Source organism: Mytilus trossulus, chromosome 12 (assembly GCF_036588685.1).
Source record: "Mytilus trossulus isolate FHL-02 chromosome 12, PNRI_Mtr1.1.1.hap1, whole genome shotgun sequence".
Taxonomy (NCBI): domain Eukaryota; kingdom Metazoa; phylum Mollusca; class Bivalvia; order Mytilida; family Mytilidae; genus Mytilus; species Mytilus trossulus.
Genome location: NC_086384.1, coordinates 9,576,297 through 9,594,176, shown reverse-complemented (window position 1 = coordinate 9,594,176; position 17,880 = coordinate 9,576,297). Strand labels below are relative to the sequence as shown.

The 17,880-nt window shown below is 33.0% G+C and overlaps 1 protein-coding gene across 1 annotated transcript; it reads left to right on the top strand.

Annotated features, from left to right (window-relative positions):
* Positions 1-1,334: 1,334 nt before the first annotated feature.
* Positions 1,335-6,083, top strand: LOC134693484 (uncharacterized). The gene is made up of 2 exons (XM_063554319.1): positions 1,335-1,377; positions 1,713-6,083. Exon 2 carries the CDS (start codon positions 1,728-1,730, stop codon positions 6,081-6,083), a length of 4,356 nt encoding a protein of 1,451 aa, XP_063410389.1. The 5' UTR covers positions 1,335-1,377; positions 1,713-1,727.
* The last annotated feature ends 11,797 nt before the right edge of the window (positions 6,084-17,880 follow it).

Below are 17,880 nucleotides of genomic sequence, written 5' to 3'. Positions count from 1 at the left end.
ATCCCAGAATCGTTAAGTGTATCATGATGCTTAGGTCTGATTGGCGTGCATGTAATATTTGATATGTCCCCGAGCTGTTTTCTCACAGTGTTAAAATTTTGTGGTGTTGAAATATTACTGGAAGTTGACATGTGTGTTGATTTGGGTGATGAAGGTGTAGGATTTTCAACATTTTCTCCATTGTTACTAAGTTTTTTGGCAGGGTTTGTATTTTCATCTGTAAAACAACGTTTGGGTGATATCAAATGAAAATTTTGATTACATTTAAATTTGAATTCTCTGACACTATTGTCAAGACTTGACAACTTTCGCTCACATGGTCTGCATATGGCACCGTCAACCACATCAATTTCTCCATATTTTAATAAAAGTTGAGCAATTCTTTTCTTTTGTCCATGACTTGAGTCTATCAATCTCCATTCAATTTTTTTCTCTTTTTGTATTTTACAAACCACGCATATGTTCAGGTTTGTTTTTCGTGGTGACGGCATTTACATTGTATTGAAGACAAAGTACGTTTATGATATTTCATGACATAATTAGAGTTAAACATAGTATGCATCAGTAATTTCTACTGTTTCAGTGTCAGTTCATTATTTTTCTGTGGTCTGAATTTCTTTATTTGCAATATTAGCAGTATTTATCGAAAAAATCGTGTCGTCTGTTTACATTTTCTCCATTGCCCGGCATTACTAAATGTTGCGTGTATATATATTAAAGTTGATTTATAAGGTTTACATGTAATAATGTCTTCTGCTTCTATCTTTACAATGTATATTACTGATTTTCTCTTCTTGTCTGATTCTTAATTTCTTACAATTCTTGTTATTTCTTAAAAAATACTATCGTCTGTTTTGTTTACATTTTCGCTAATATTCCGGATGTTGTACAGTGACGTTGCTATGTAACATAGTAACGTGAAATCTCGTTAAAATCTCCAGGGCAAAATTTTGCCCTAAAATCGGGCCATACCGGTTGTTTAAGTGAAGCGTAATACAAGCGGATTCCAGTTTATTCTACATATTACGTCCTTGTCAAAATTTAAAAACTATGGAACGCCATTCGGGACAAAAAACTAACAGTTATAAAATATATACGGATTGGTGAAGTTGCATGAATTTGATCAAATTTGAGTTACTGCAACAAATAATAAGAAATTTTAGAAAAATACAAATGCATTTGTGTAATCCTGATGCCAAAAAAATAATAAAAAACAAATAAAAATAAAAATATTTCAAAATAAAAAAGCAAATTGACCGTTACAAAATTATTTTTCTTTTGCAGATTATATTGATGAATTGACATATAAGCAAAATTAATGCAGTATTATGTATGCCACGATGAGAGATAATCCAACAGTGATTTAATAGTTTTAAGGTAATTTATAACGAATCGTAGAGTTACATGTACACTGCACAAATAGTTGATTTACAGTAAATATACGTATATGAGTATTGAAAATCAATAACCAGTCTCATTTTTGAAAAGATAATCTGATAGCCACGAGAGCCGGTCGTTTTAAATAACTGCCAGGTAAAACAAAGACTCATAGAGTATACAAGTTATTTTTCTAGTTTCATAAATCACAAATCGTAAAGATTAATTCTAATACACAGTAATCTAGTGATGGCCGTATACATACTAAACATTATTATTAAGAAATATGATTTGTACTTTCTACTGTTTAAGGGTTTATATTTTTATACTTGCAGGTATCAGTGGCTGTTATGGAAAAATGCATCATATGCCTTAAAGATGACGATACATCATCATTAGTCAAGTTACGTGAAAAAGGAAGCCAAGGAATAAATAAAGCGAGTAGAGAAAGAGAGGGTCAGATACTAGCTTCTGCAGGACAGTTTGTCCACCAGGAATGTAGAAAATCATATACAAACCCAACAGAAATCACAAAAACCAAAAGGCAGCAAAATATACTACAGGAATCTAATATACCGACTCTACGATCAAAATCAAATTTCAGTCATAAAGATCATTGCTTATTCTGTGGGAAAGAGGCACAGCTAAAAAGCAAATTAAAGGGAAACGATGTTTTTCCTGTCCGAACGGATGATTTCCAAAAGAGGATTGAACAAGTATGCAATGACAGAGACGATGAGTGGGCAGTTGAAGTACGGGGAAGATTAGAATGTGTTGGCGATCTTCATGCTGCAGATGCATTATACCATCAAACCTGCAGTGTTAACTTCAGAACCAGTAAGAAGATTCCAAAAGCATTTTCACCAGACAGCAAAGGAAAGGAAAATAACTACCAGGGAAGACCAGCAGCTTATGGTGAACAATTCCTAAAAATTGTAGATTATCTCAAACAGCACGAGGATGAACAGATAACTATTGCAGAGCTGGTTAATAAAATGAACGAGTTATGTGGAGAACAGGCATACAGCTCAGTTTATATGAAGAAAAAACTGAGAAACCATTTTGGAGAAAATATTATCATAACAGATATTTGTGGGAAAATAAGCGTTGTTACGTTGAGAGATACAGCATCCTGTGTTTTGCAAGAGTTTTACCACAGACCAACATATCAAAATCCAGACGATGAAAAAAAAGCCATAATAGATGCTGCTGCAAAACTAATCAAAAGTGACATCAGATCTTTGAAAGGGGACAAGGAAAATTATCCATTGGCATCAGATGTATCATCACTAAAATCAAATTTGCAATATGTACCCGAGAGCTTAAGCTATCTACTAGAAACAATGTTTGCTGAAAAGGACTCCAAAATGAAAATTGCTTCTATTGGACAGGCAATAGTTCAGGCATCAAGACCCCGTGTGCTTATTGCTCCTTTGCAAATTGGTCTTGGCATTCAACTTCATCACAACTTTGCATCCCGTTTTCTGGTTTCTACTTTAAACAGTTTAGGATTTTGCTCATCTTATCAAGAAATTCAAAAATTTGAATCAAGTGCCGCTTTAACACAAGGAGTTGACATCCCTGGCGAAATATGTAATAGTTTTATTCAATTTGTAGCTGACAACGTAGACCATAATGTGAGAACACTCGATGGCAATAACACATTTCATGGAATGGGAATCATAGCCGGCATTACACCAGGCACTAAGCGAACAGCCCCTATACCTAGAATATCTGTTTCATCTGATGATATTAACTCAATAGCAAAGGTTAATATTCAGTATTACAAACCTCAAAACGACTTTATGACAAAGCTAAATTTTTCAGAGCTTCGGGAATTAAGGGGAATGGACAAGACTGCATGTCTGGATTTACTGTCACTGGTGGTATGGCCCTTAAAGAATCCAACACCAGGTTGGTCAGGTATAATGCAGATGATACATAAGGGAGAATACCCAGGCAAGTCAACAGTTGTATTTCTACCTATGATAGATATGAATTCAAGCGATATGTCGTGCATATACTCAACTCTACTCTTTGTTTCAAATCAAGCACATCGTTACAACAGAACACCAGTATTGACATTCGATCAGCCCTTGTATTGGAAAGCCTTGACAATAATTCAAAATGAACATCCAAATAGTCAGTTGAAGTCTGTAGTATTGCGTTTAGGAGCATTTCATACAGAAATGAGTTTCTTAGGTTGCATTGGTCACATAATGAGGAGTTCCGGGCTTCAGGAAATTCTGGAACTTATATATGCACCAAATGCAGTTACACACATGCTAAGTGGTAAAGCTGTAGCTCGTGCCATTAGAGGACATATGCTAGTTGACACTGCCATACACAGCCTTCTTGTATCTAAAATTTTCAACTTTGATTTCCCAGCAGACGAAAATGAAGAAGGAAACATAAATGTTAGTGTTGACGACATCTTATCTAAGGCAGCCGACGTATATACAGAATTGTTGGAAGGAACACTGTCCATATCTTCTGCGTGTGATAGTGCTGTACTTCAGAGCATCAAAGAAACAATTCACAGACCACTTGAAGAAATGAAGAAAAATCGAACCTCTAAATTATGGCTTCAGTATACAGAAATGATGCAGATCCTTAGACAGTTTATCAAAGCAGAACGGACTGGCGATTGGGAATTGCATTTAAAAAGTGTTAAAGATATGCTGCCTTATTTGGCTGCCTCTGGCCACAACTTGTATACTAAATCTGCGTATGTGTATCTAATGATGATGCAACAACTTGAAATAGATCATCCGGAAGTTTTTGCTGCTTTCAAAGATGGCCATCATGTTATGAGACGTAGCGACAGATATTGGGCAGGATTGTCATCAGATCTAATGATTGAGCAAGTGCTCATGAGGAGTGTTAAAACAGCAGGAGGACTGACACGTGGCCGTGGAATGGGTGAAAGTCAGAGATCACAGTGGCTTTTGTCCATGCCCGCTTGTGCAGACATGAATCAAGCTATTCAAGAGCTCACAGGAGTAGGTTACTACACAAGTGATCAGCACAAGGAAGAATCAATTGCACGTCAAAAACGAGACAGAGAAGACATTATGTCAATTCTAACATTTATGAAAGAACGCAGTCCATTCACTGGAGACAGTCCACTGCGAAATATTGAAACTGGAGTAACAGCTGATAGCACTGTTAATGTAGACAACTCAAAAGATGTGGGGACAGCGATAATAGAATCTCTCGTTGGGCAAAATGTCATTGACTATACTTTCAAGAAAAAAAATCAAGTAATAACTTTAAATAGCAAAACTAGTATCAAAGTAGACGGGGAATTAATACAAGTCGACCCACAGCTTCTGTTTCAAAGATGCACCACCATAGCTAATGGACTATTTGAAGACATATCAGAAATATTCAAATATGAACTATGTAGTGTTCCATCTTCGTTATTTGACAATAATGGCTTACCAAGACAGGCAAATAAATCGATTCTAGCAGACTCAATTTGGGACTTTGATGGATGCGGATGTTTGGAAACTGGCATAAATGTTCACCATGTATTAGATGGTGGGTCTCTCATACATCGCATACCTTGGACAAAGGGAAACTCATTCAATAGTATTTGTCAAGCATATATTGATTACGTTAAAAGCCACTACTCTGAAGCAACTATTGTATTTGATGGTTATCCAGATGTTCCTACTGTCAAAGATATTACTCACATACGACGATCAAAAGGATGTATTTCTCCCAAAATAAATTTCTCGGCTGAAATGCCCTGTAAAACAAAAAAGGATGCATTCTTGTCAAATGAAGAGAACAAACAACGATTTATCAACCTGCTAAGTGCAAAATTTGAGGCAAGTAATTATGCAGTAGTCCATGCCTTTGACGATGCCGACTTGAATATCGTTCAGACAGCAGTCTCAATTTCGGAAGAACAACATGTTGTAGTTATAGGTGAAGACACAGATTTGCTTGTTTTACTTTGCTATCATGCCATGATGCACAACAAAAACATTTATTTCAAGTCAGAACCGAAGCAAAGTATTCAAAAGATCCGAATATGGGATATCAAAAAGACAAAGAAACATTTGGGTGAACCTATATGTCGGTTGTTGCCGTTTATACATGCATTTAGTGGGTGCGACACGACATCACGAGTGTTTGGGTTAGGAAAAGGAGCACTATTGAAAAAAGTTAAATCATCTGCATACTTACAAGATCAATCACAGCTTTTCCTTCAGAAATCAAGTAAAGATCAGGTTGTCAAAGCTGGAGAAGAGGTTTTAGTTGATTTGTACGGCGGTGTTCAGTCAGTAGAAGGCTTAGATTTACTTCGATACAGGAAATTTGCGTCAAAGGTCGTTGTAGGGAACGTTTTTGTTCAAGTTCACACTCTGCCGCCAACATCGGATGCAGCTAAACTACATAGCATGAGAACTTTCTATCAGACACAAATTTGGATTGGAGAAGGACATGATTTAGATCCTAACCAATGGGGTTGGTATACATCAGAGAATAAACTTATGCCTGTTAGATGTTTATTACCACCGGCACCCCAAAAACTGCTGAAAGTAATACGATGTAACTGCAAACAGAACTGTGATTCAAGAAGATGTTCGTGTCGAAAACATGGAATCGACTGTTCTGCTAGTTGCGGCGAGTGTCGTGGCATTAACTGTTCAAATTCCAGCATAGTAACACAAAGTGATTTGGATGATGTTTAGAATTTCTTTTGTTGCGTATGGGAAATGGCTATGACTAAGATTTTAAACAACAAAAAAAGTGTTATATAAATAGGTTAAAGAACTAGACATGTCACTTTTAATATGAACTATAGTATGGACATTGTCTCATGAATGTGTGGCTGATATGTTTTTTTTTCTCTCCAACTTCTTTTCAATATATCTATAAAGTTAGAATAACTGGCTGTTTAAAAAATATAATTGCAAATGTTTTGGGTTTTTTTGCAACTAGAATTAAAAGTAATAATTTAACATTTTTTCATGATTTTTTTTTTATGAACTTCTAATTTTGACATGTGTTATATTTTTATGTCATCTATTCACTATTTAAAATTTTTGTTATAGGCAGGCAATTCAATTAACAGATAACAAATAGCAGCATTATTTTTATTGACTAGTAATTAATTTAAGCATTCCAGTGAATTATAGTTTTCATTGAAAAAAATTGTTATTTTCGATGAAAAATTTGTAATGTTCAATGAAATTTGCATTTTGAACTCAAATTATGGACCATAATTTTATAGTTTATCATATAATGCCTTTTATATTTATAACTCAATTAAAAAGGAACAATACAAATCCAAAACAAAAAAAGTTTCATTGATGTACTGCCAAAATAATTATTTAAAGCATATTTCCAGTTTTCCTGGATTTTTCCGTAAAAACTCCTATTTTTACCCCAAAATAACGTTTTTGACATATATATGTCCTTTCTTGCTATAACTTATTTCTTTTTGTATCATTGTCAATTGAATCACACATGTTTTGAATGATTTTACTGCAAAATAAACTTGTTCTTGTCTATTTCCAGTTTTCGGCGATTTTTCTCTAAAAACCTGTATTTTACCCCAAAAATATCGTTTTTCCGCACTTCAGATTTTGCAAGACTTTTGATATGTGATAGAGGCCATATTAACCTTTAAAATGAGACCAAATTTCTTTCTGTTGCAATTTGTTTAAGGTTGAGCTATTTTTGGGGTAGAATGACTGGACTATAATGCAACTTGGATGTGAAAAAAAAATTCATTGGCTTAAAGTTGCCGTCAAATCCACAGTTGACCAGGCGTAACTGAGGAGGAACCCGCCATTTTGAATTGATGAATCGACAAATGTTCGAATACTACTATATAATCGAAAATAAAACAACACGTACCTCGCATTCGCCGTTTTAATGTTACTTTATCCGAATCGTACAGGTAACGTGAATGATATCCTCCAGTTTGTAAGTTTTCATTTGTATGACGTCACGTTTAGCCATGACGTCTTTGTGCCAAAATCATTCATGAAGTTTTGCGGATTTTTTTATTAGACAAATTTAGACATTTTTCAAGTTTTATCGAATTTTTCTTGTTGTAATGCATTAGCATCGGAATAACAGCACTGTAGTTGAAGAGTTACCACCGTCAATTTTGATTTCACGGTCGAAAATCTCCGTTTTACTGTCTCCGCTACGCGTCGCCAGTAAAACTGCATTTGCGACCGTCAAATCTACAATTGACGGTGGCAACTCTTCAACTACAGTACTGTTATTCCTTAAATACTCTTCTGTTGAAATGTATGATAAAGCGTATAATTACATGGCAAAATCCGTATCACATGCCGTATCACCCTCGGCTCATATCATCCCTCGGGCCTAAATGCCCTTGGGCTGATATTGGTGTCTCGGGATGATTCGACATATAATACGGATTTTGCCATGTATTATTCTCTTTCAAATATTTGACGTCGATTTGAGAATGTGACGTCAGATTAGGACATCAATAAGACTCCGGACGCCGATCTGAGTCTAACCTTGATACGTAAATTCACACGTTTTATAATTTTTCATATTGTATTTTTAAGAGATAGAATGGGTAATAGATCAGAAAGTATCGAGTTATGGGCAGGATTTAACTCTCTTTTGCAATGTTGGAAAATGTTGTAAATATAAGCATAAGTGGGCTAAAAGGAATTCTGGTGCACAGTTCAAGGAACAGTATTTAAACGAAAATAATGATGTATATAGCAGATATAATAAAAAAATAAATAACAGTGGATTTTTCCTAACTATTCGTCAACTTTCTGAAGCTGATTTGGATATTGAATACTCTTGTTTCTACAATAATCGTCGAGGAAAAATAAAACATTTGCGGAAATCGGATGCATTCTACGGTAAGAATTTAATTTTATGAAAAATATATAACATATAACATAGTTAAGGTTCATGTGGACCCTATGGCTAAAATGGCCGTATTTTCACCTCAAAATTTTCTCTGAGTACAGGCAAACCTGTGCATCTGGAAAAGTTTTAAGGCATAGCATGCCCTAGATAAATATAATTCAAATGTATTGTATGATTTAGAAAATTTATAACTTAACTGGATTTTGCCGTACACTTTTTTTCGTCTCTGCAGAAGATGATAAAATTAACAAACAGTTGAGTTGATCTTGATATGGTCCACTCAGGTACACAGTTTAAATAACCAATTATTGTCAACTATCTATTGTCCATCTAATGTCCATGTCAATTAAAAAATAACTTTAATTTTTACCTGTGGGGAAGTTCTCAAACCTGTTTCCCAACTTAGTTTATTTTGGCACCTTCTGGAGGAATGAAAAAAAGTAAACCACAAAATCCTGATAAGTTTTTATTTTTCTAAAACGTAAAACATACTTAAAATTCATTTATCTAGGACATGCTATGCCTGAAATGTTTTACAGATGCGTAGGTTTGTCTGTACTCACAGTAAATTTTTAGGTGAAAATACAGTCATTTTAGCCATAGGGTCCACGTACATGAACCTTAAGATGGTTAATGACAATAATTGTATCCGAATTAAAGTTAATGTATGTATTCTTTTAAGTTCATGAAAATTGTACGTTTTATGGTGATAAAACAGTACCCGTTATATTATTCATGCCATTTTATAAGTAATATGCCTATGTCTAATATATTCAATATATATGAAATGTTACACGTCAAAAACGTGCATCACCTTTTTCAAAACATTTGACATTTATATCTTCGCTATCATTTGTAACACACTATTTATAGTTTAATAGGGATAAAAGTAATTTGAGAAACTACGTCGTTTTTTTGTGTGACTTAACACTTTAAATGCCAACTTGACTTCGACAAGCACTTGACAAGAGAAATACCACAAAAGACTTATGCGTTTGTGGTTATTGGACATATGCATCTGGAGTTATTAATTAACGTGAAATCAATGGTGAAAAATTTGGATTATCCTGTTTTTTTCCAAATCCTTTTTGAAATACATCGATATCATGTGTAGATAAATTTTATCGAACAGTCACTATCTTGGTTCTGTAACAGTCAGGATTCTACTTCGTCAAAATTTTCTCCCTATTACGCCAGTTCATTTTCACGATCGTAGAAATGGAAGCCATTGTAGGGATGACGCGCTACCAATTTTGCTCTTTGAAACCGATATATTTATCCACATTGCACCATTACGATCCTTATATTTCAGTTGTATTTTAAAAGACAAATGTATCAACTAGCTAATGAGCATCATTTAATGATCTTCTCTGCATTGATTCAACTTAAAACTATTGTCTGATCGGTTGTCAGGTGGAATTTTCGAAAAATTTATAAACATTTAAAACACTTCTAATTAAATATTTTGTGGAAGGGCAGACTAGATTTTTTTAGTGCATGGAGACTATAAACACTAGAATTAAATATAATTTTCCGAAGATATACATTTTCATCTTCCAACTGAAAGACTGTCGTCAAGTACTTTCAATAAAAAAATAACTATTCGAACACACCTTCTCTGATTTTGTGACTCATAAAGTAGGTATTTCACTCGACCCATATATTTCATCTTTTAGTTCTGTGATTGTTTTTGTGTTATAAAGGCAACATGTAGCCTTGATATATAAAAATGATAGAATCTGAAGCGGGACTATGTATGAAATATTCTTACTTTGTACGATATCAAGACAAAATGTTCAACTCAAGCACGCTCTTACATAAAAACGTGCACTTTATTTTCCCTTTTCGATGCAATTGTTACCCATTTTTTGGAATTTTTCTTGAGTCACATAATGGAAGGGCAGACACGAAAATTACTGAACTAGTAGATTGTTTTTTTCCGTCCGTGGAAAATCAGAGGTTATGCATTTTCTTCATCCAACTTGAAAGATACCCATGTCGTCGACTTGATATCGAATTGTTCTGCTGAACTATGTACTAGATAAATTGAGAACTTAATATGCAAATGGTGTTTTTAAAATAAAACATCTCGTTATTGAGAAGAATATTGTAATTTTGTTTAAATCTATTAACTTTTAAAACTTTTGTCACTATAGTAAACAATACAGTAAAAACTTATCGCCTTCTCTAACAAAGAGCTTCAATACTTTTGTTCTATTTCAAATTCGTTTCTGACTGATAAGTCTTACTCTTTTTACACATTTTCAAAATGTAATGTTTAATGATGCATATGTGTTTTTTCGAACAGTCATTACCTTTTAATAATTTCAGAAGAAACACTGTTGATGAAGCACGAACAGAACCATGTCATGTCGTTAGAATTCACGCTGTTAATTGCAATATTGTAAGTTGTCACAACATCGATTAGGTTTCATTTTTGTATTCTATAGCAATGCAATCTGCAATGATATTTTATGTTACACCGACGTTAGTTCTAAAAACAAAAAGACAATAATATTTCTTTATTATTTCATATGTTACAGTAAAAATGCACGCACTTGTGCTGAAGAACATCATACATACACGTAATAGATATAAGAAAATGTGGTATGAGTTCCAATGAGACAACTCTCTATCCAAGTCACCATTTGTAAAAGTAAACCATAATATATCAACGTACGGTCTTCAACACGGAGCCTTGGCTAACACCGAACATATTTTATAATCAAAACAAAAAACATGTGAATGGTTGGGTTGTAATATAAGACAAAACCAAACAGCTCCTTTATACGTTGTTTGGATTTCAGCAATCGCTGGTAGTTAAATATGTTTTTTATTTACTTGTACGACTTTATTAAAGTTCCAACTTTCTATTATTACGTTTTGCCATACGAAACGTTGTCTGGTCTCTTCTTTATATATATTACCATTTAAAATAGAATGAAAAAACTCATCCAAATAGAGAAAAAAATATTTACCGAATAATACATAACCGTCGGGTATTTTTTTATTGATTTATCAATTTTATAGCTACATGTACTCATAGTAATAAGTAAAAATGCTTTGAGCAGTTGTTATAAAAATTGTGTTTGATGGTCATGCTCATATGCTATTTTTTTTAAATGTTTGACATAACTTGCCTTAAGTAATATTGTTTGATAATATTTCTGATATCGCATTGAGGGATTATGTATGAACTTAAAAAAAGTGGCGGGAGTGGCATGCGCTCAGGCATATCTGTTTATTTTTTTTTTTATTTTTTTTAAATATTTCAATATAATCATAAACATAAGAGTAAAAAGATGCATTTGACCTTAAAAAAAATAATCACAAAACTACTGAACAACGAGGACAATTAGAAATGGAAGTCTCTAATCAAATGTTAAATTCAAAAGCTCAAACACATCAAGCGAAAGGATAATAACTGTCACGTTTCTGACTTGGTACAGGCATTTTCTTATATAGAAATGTTAGATTAAATCTGGTTTTATAGCTTCATTAGCTTAACATTTCAGTCGCATCAATTTCCATTATATTGACAACGTTGTGTGAACAAAACAACAGACATAATAGGTAGGAATATAAAAAACGGGGTACATAATTTTAATCTCAATCACTATAAAAACACATTCTATGAAGTTGTGTTTGTCCCAAGTGAGTGGTTGTCGTTTGTTGATGTGTTACTTATCTTTTTTTTCTTTATTTTTTTGTGGAAACACCTGGTCGTTAGTTTTCTGGTTTGAGTGGTTTTACATTTGTCAGTTCGGGGCCATATTATAGATGACTATGCGGTATGGTCTTTGTTCATTGTTGAAGGCCATACGGTGACCTCTAGTTGTTAATTTCTGTGTCATTTGGTTTCCTGTGGAGATTTGCTTTTTAGAAATCATACCACATCTTCGTTTTTATAATTATGTAAAAAAGAAGCACAAAAGGCATATAGACAAAGCACATTAGCTTAAAATAAAGAATACAGAAATATACCATATCCACAATAACACAATAAAGGATTGTTAAAGTACAGAGCCCCGTCATATGTATAAAGAAACACAAAAAGACATAAAGACAAAGCCCGTTAGAAACTAGAGGCTCTAAAGATCTTGTGTCGCTCACCTTGGTCTTTGTATGAGCAACAAAGTACACAGATGGATTCATGACAAACTTGTGTTTTGGTGATGGTGATGTGTTTGTAGATCTTACTTTACTAAACATTTTTGCTACTTACAGTTATCTCTATCTATATTGAACTTTGTCCAGTAGTTACTGTGTAAAGTATTTTGTACAAATTAACAAAATTTATGAAAATTGTTAAAAATTGATTATAAAAGTCAACTACTCTTTCGGGCCAGGTGAGCTAAATATGAAAAACAGGAATACAAAAATATCATAGTTCAATAAAACATTGAAGGGATGGATAAGTACAGATTGACGTCAAATGGATAGCACCAAAAACAGATTAAACAGTCAAAGCAATATACAGCGAGACAATATAAGAATAATATAACACGTTTTTTAAGATGATACCAAATATCTATACTTCAAGACCATCGTGTATTTGTGAAGTTGATACGGAATATTTATCAACAATGTATTGGCCGGTACCTTTCGATTAAATTGTTTGGGAAAAAAGACAAGACAGACATACCCCTGCTTCATTAACTTTCTGCTCAAACACTGGGGACATATTACAAAGACTGAGTAGGAGCTGCAAGCTCAATATACTTAATGTGTTAAGAAATCTTTATCCCATATGCTGGTGAAATAGGTTTATGGCTACTCAGGTGGTAAACATTGATAATTTCCAAATAAAAATCGTCTCATTTTTTCAAATATTCTAGTACTGAGCTGACTGTGTGTCGAATACGAGGTAAAAGTTTGAAAATTAGGTTGAGGTAGAAGTTTATTTCTAGTTCAGGAGGATATATTAGTGGAACCCATATAGAAACGTTTGGATTGTTAATGGACAGATATATAATTAAATGACATGGCCTATTTGTTTGTATATAAAACAATGTAACGACAAGTTAATAAATTAAAAGCACAAGTAATGACCAAATATATATATAGCATTCTAAAGCGCGATGATCAGAGAAAGTATAGACGTACGAAACGTAGCATATATACAAAAAAACAAAAATGTACATGCTAAAAGAAAAATAAAACATTTGAATAACTACTTTTTAATCAAATGTCCATGAATTTATTTCAAACTTAACTATGCTTTGTCGACTGAAGCAAATGTTGTTTATGTTGCAGTTTACTTTGCGCTCCCGGATAACATTATTGTATTTCATAAGTAATATTGGGAAAAAATTAAAAGACTTAGTACATTTTTTTAGCTCAAATTATTGATTATTTAAAAGACCGTACTTTGACCTCTCGTTTTTTACTTTGATAAATTGAATGAATTAGAGAGTTGTCTCCTTTGCACTCATTCCACATCTCAAATACAATAATCAAGCAGAATGCACTGTTGACAGATTGGACATTATTTAAGAGGAAACTGTGCTACATATTCCGCATGTTGATCATGTTTTAATTATCGTGTAAAGGGAGACTCCAAAAACATAATGACCATAATTATATTTTAGGGACTTCCCATTTGATTTTCCACGGAGGTCGGTATATTTGTGATTTTCTTTTTTATATTTGCGTACAACATATTCATAAAGTTTTGAATGATTTATTGAGAGATGACAAGCACATTACTTATTTAGTGGAAACAAATGTTAAAGAATACTGCTAATTTTCGCTTTTCCTCAGAAAAAAAAACCAAGTCGACATTATTTTCATTTTGGTGTACCCTTATTATTATATTTTACCTAATTTGTAATTAACTGGAGATGTGTTTATGTCATTATAATTTACTCAACTGTACCTGAAAAATAAAATCACAAAAATACTAAACTCCGAGGAAAGTTCAAACAGGAATTGTGTGATTTTACTTTTTATCTACACTAACCCGTAATGTTAAGGTTAAATACTTAAACTAGTTACCTTACTTTAGTTTTCATATTTTAAAGTTCTTAGCTCTTCTTCATTCGTTATGCGATTGTCAGCAGATATTACATGTTTGCAATAAAATGCGCTGTTTAATGTATTTTTCGGCGATATTGACATGCTTAACTATGCTTAAATACTTTAATTTATTGAATGCTATTTTTTTAATTCGTAGAACTGGGTAGATTTCTAAGGATTCCAATCAATTGCTTCAAAACAATTGGCCCATAAATGAAGTATGATTCAACATAATATTGACGTTATTGTTTACCATTATTATGTCTTGATTAGTTTTTATGGTACAACATTTATGGTACAAATTGTACCAGTTTCCATTTTGACAATCAATATATATCTTCTGTGATCCCCGAGGTCAACACTATTTGAATCTTAGTTGCTAGATTTTAATGCACCATTAAAACAGAAATACATGGTCGACGGAATTATCTTTAATACATTTTTCCAACTTGTAGAACTGGTGTTGCTATCGCTGTAATTATAACCATTGCTGCGTATAAATGTATTCTAGCTAGAATTCATCGACCGTCTTGTAAGTATGCTATGTATGGCCTTTGGTAGTTTTGTATGATTTTTAATTTAAGTTCATTTACACGTTAAAAAGTTTAATGTGACGTCCCTTTTTATTGAACATACATGTAATGTTATACACGGGTCAGCCGAGGACCACCTCCGAGTGCGGGATTTTCTTGCTGCGTTGAAGACCCATAGGTGGAATTCGGCAGTTTCCTGGTCTTTTATCGGGTTCGTTCTTGTCTCTTTTCTAAAAAACAACTTAAATATTAAGGTAGGCAAATCAAAGGATACTTTCTTAATTCCTTTCTTATATTTGTAACATAATTTATAAACACAAACTGAAGTGTATAGTCTGTAGCAATACAACCACTGTAAACGGTGCTGCATCAATTTCACTGTAACGTAAGTTATAATACGAGAGACTGTTATTTGTATGTGATACTGTCCTATGAGTGCTATGTATTGTAACTAATATATAGGCATACGGATTTGGTATTGACAGATGAAAGATTTGTTTTAGTATAGGTAGGTAAAATGAATACTTTTGGAGCCTTTAAATCTGTTTCATTGTACGAAAGAAGGTCGAAATATACAAGAGAGTTTAAACCGACAACCCCATGGATAAAAAATTACAATCTTACAAATGATAGTACACATTATAGAAAACTAAAGACTAAGCAACAAGAACCTCACCCAAAACTGTGATGGCTGCACATGTCAAAATAAGGATAGTTATATATGTAGACACTCTACATCACCGAATGATTTATATGATCTGTTCATCCAATTTCGACTTTTTAAAAATTTAAGAGTGTATCTTAAATTGAGGTTTATTATATGGCCTTTGCGAATATCGTTTCGACTCCTAACATTGTTGGGCTGATTTATAGACGAAGTCTTTGATTCGTACATCACGTTTTCGACTCTTTCACAATTCAAAAGTCTAGCCTAAATTGACGTAAATTATATGGACCTCCAAGTACCGTTTTGATTACAAACAACAATAAAGAGACATAAATTATCCAAATCGGGATATGGTATACATTTTTTGCACTTCACGTTTGCGGTAGACAATCTTTTCCGCAAGTTTGTTGATTTCTGTTTGGCTATTGATTAATATCAAGATCCATTTTGTTACATCAGATGATCCATTTATTTGGATATGTGACCTACCGAATAAGGCCATTTACCGGTTTTGTAATAACATGAGCACATGTGGAGCAGGATCTGCTTACCCTTCCGGAGCAACTGCGATCACCCCCAATTTTTGGTGGGGTTCGTATTGCTCAGTCTTTTGTTTTCTATGTTGTTTCTCATGTACAATAATTTGTCTGTTTCTCTATTTTTCAATTTTATCCATGATGTTTTCAGTTTATTCTCGATTTATGATTGTGACTGTTCCTCTGGTATCTTCCGCCCTTCTTTCATTTGGCAATTCCCAATGGCAGTAAGCAGAATTTAAGAACATCAGCTGTTCGATCTGCTAGTCAAATGCTTTTTGTTACAATATACTTTCTGATTTTTTTGTTCTTTTGGAAAATGTTGTATGTTCTGTGATAAAACCCATCTCTCAAGATTGATTGATTTGCATGAAAACGTATACACAATTCAGTTTGAAAAATGAACATTTTATGAAAATCTTTTCACCAAAAGTTCATTTTATACATATTCTACCTAAATGTCAACAATTGAGCCATGAAAATAATAACCCTAAAGAAAAAACAGTACTTTTGTATGTAGCTGTCTCTTCAACTTTGCTCTTATTTTGAATAAAACTGTGCTACTAAAAATTGCATCATAAGAAGAAGATTTCATTGAGAAAAAAAATCTTTCTATGTTCTTTTTAATTGAAAATCATGTATGTAATACCATCAAAATCTCAATTTGCCTCAAACTGTTGTGCTTTATATCTATTAAAACTTTTGAATGGTGTCTAGTATGAAAATGCATAATTATTACATAATTTCAGTTTTTTCAGTGTAACTTGATACCCCATAATTTTTTTCTCTTAAAAAGTTCTTAAATCATGATGTTTTATCATTCTGGGCACACATAAGTCCACATGAACTACTTCCTTGCAGTGAACATATGAAAAAATTACCCTATGCAGGTTGCAGTCTTGTAATTGACTGCTCCATAGGCTTACATGTTAAACAGCTGATCTTTGAAAATAAAAAAATAAAAAATGCTACATAGAAAAAAAATTTCATGTTCATATCATGCATGTGCTAATGTGAAATTGTGATTTAATCGGAAAAAAAGAGGGTGTTGCCACGAAGAATAAAAAGTTACGCAATCCTGAAGTCAAAACATTTTTTTTCTACTTTCTGTTTGCTATTTTTACTAGGCCGCACCACTTCCAGTAAACATGATATCCTTCCACTTTCCTGGATTGTTATCCCCAAAAGGTGCAAGATTTTTTTTAAAGTCTATATATATGTTTCAATTCAGCATAAACCTATAATCAAACAGAAAAAATTGAGTTCCGAAAAAAATTCAGAAAAAAATGCACTATTTTGTTTCCCTCCATGTTTTGACATGCACCGGAAATTGGAGTTGTAATACAAGACTGGTACCTAAAGTTTTTAGCTGTTGTTCAGAACAGGCAACATAATTTATATAAGATATAAACTGCAGTTTAAATAAAATTGTGCATATTAAGAGACCCATATTATTTAATTTGAGCTCATTTTATCCTCATACTGGAAAAGTAAGTTTCCTTCTAAAGACCTGCTATTAATACAATTTTTAGGAATGATACTTTTATTTTATGAATGTTCATTTCCCCCCACCTTACCTTAATATGAAATAATTCAAATTAATCTTCTTATCTTTCCATGAGTGATATCAATCACTTTGATTATGACATGTCATTATTTTAAAAGGTACCAGTCTTGTATTACAACTCCAGTTTCCGGTGTATGTCAAAACATAGAGGGAAACAAAATAGTGCATTGTTTCTGAACTTTTTTCTGAATTATTTTTTTTCTGTTTGATTATAGGTTTATGCTGAATTGAAACATATATATATATAGACTTTAAAAATTCTTGCATCTTTTGTGGATATCAATACAGGAAAGTGGA

Bases quoted from the DNA above. Each gene is read 5' to 3' on its own strand.
- LOC134693484 (XM_063554319.1), top strand. From the start codon at position 1,728: ATGGAAAAATGCATCATATGCCTTAAAGATGACGATACATCATCATTA.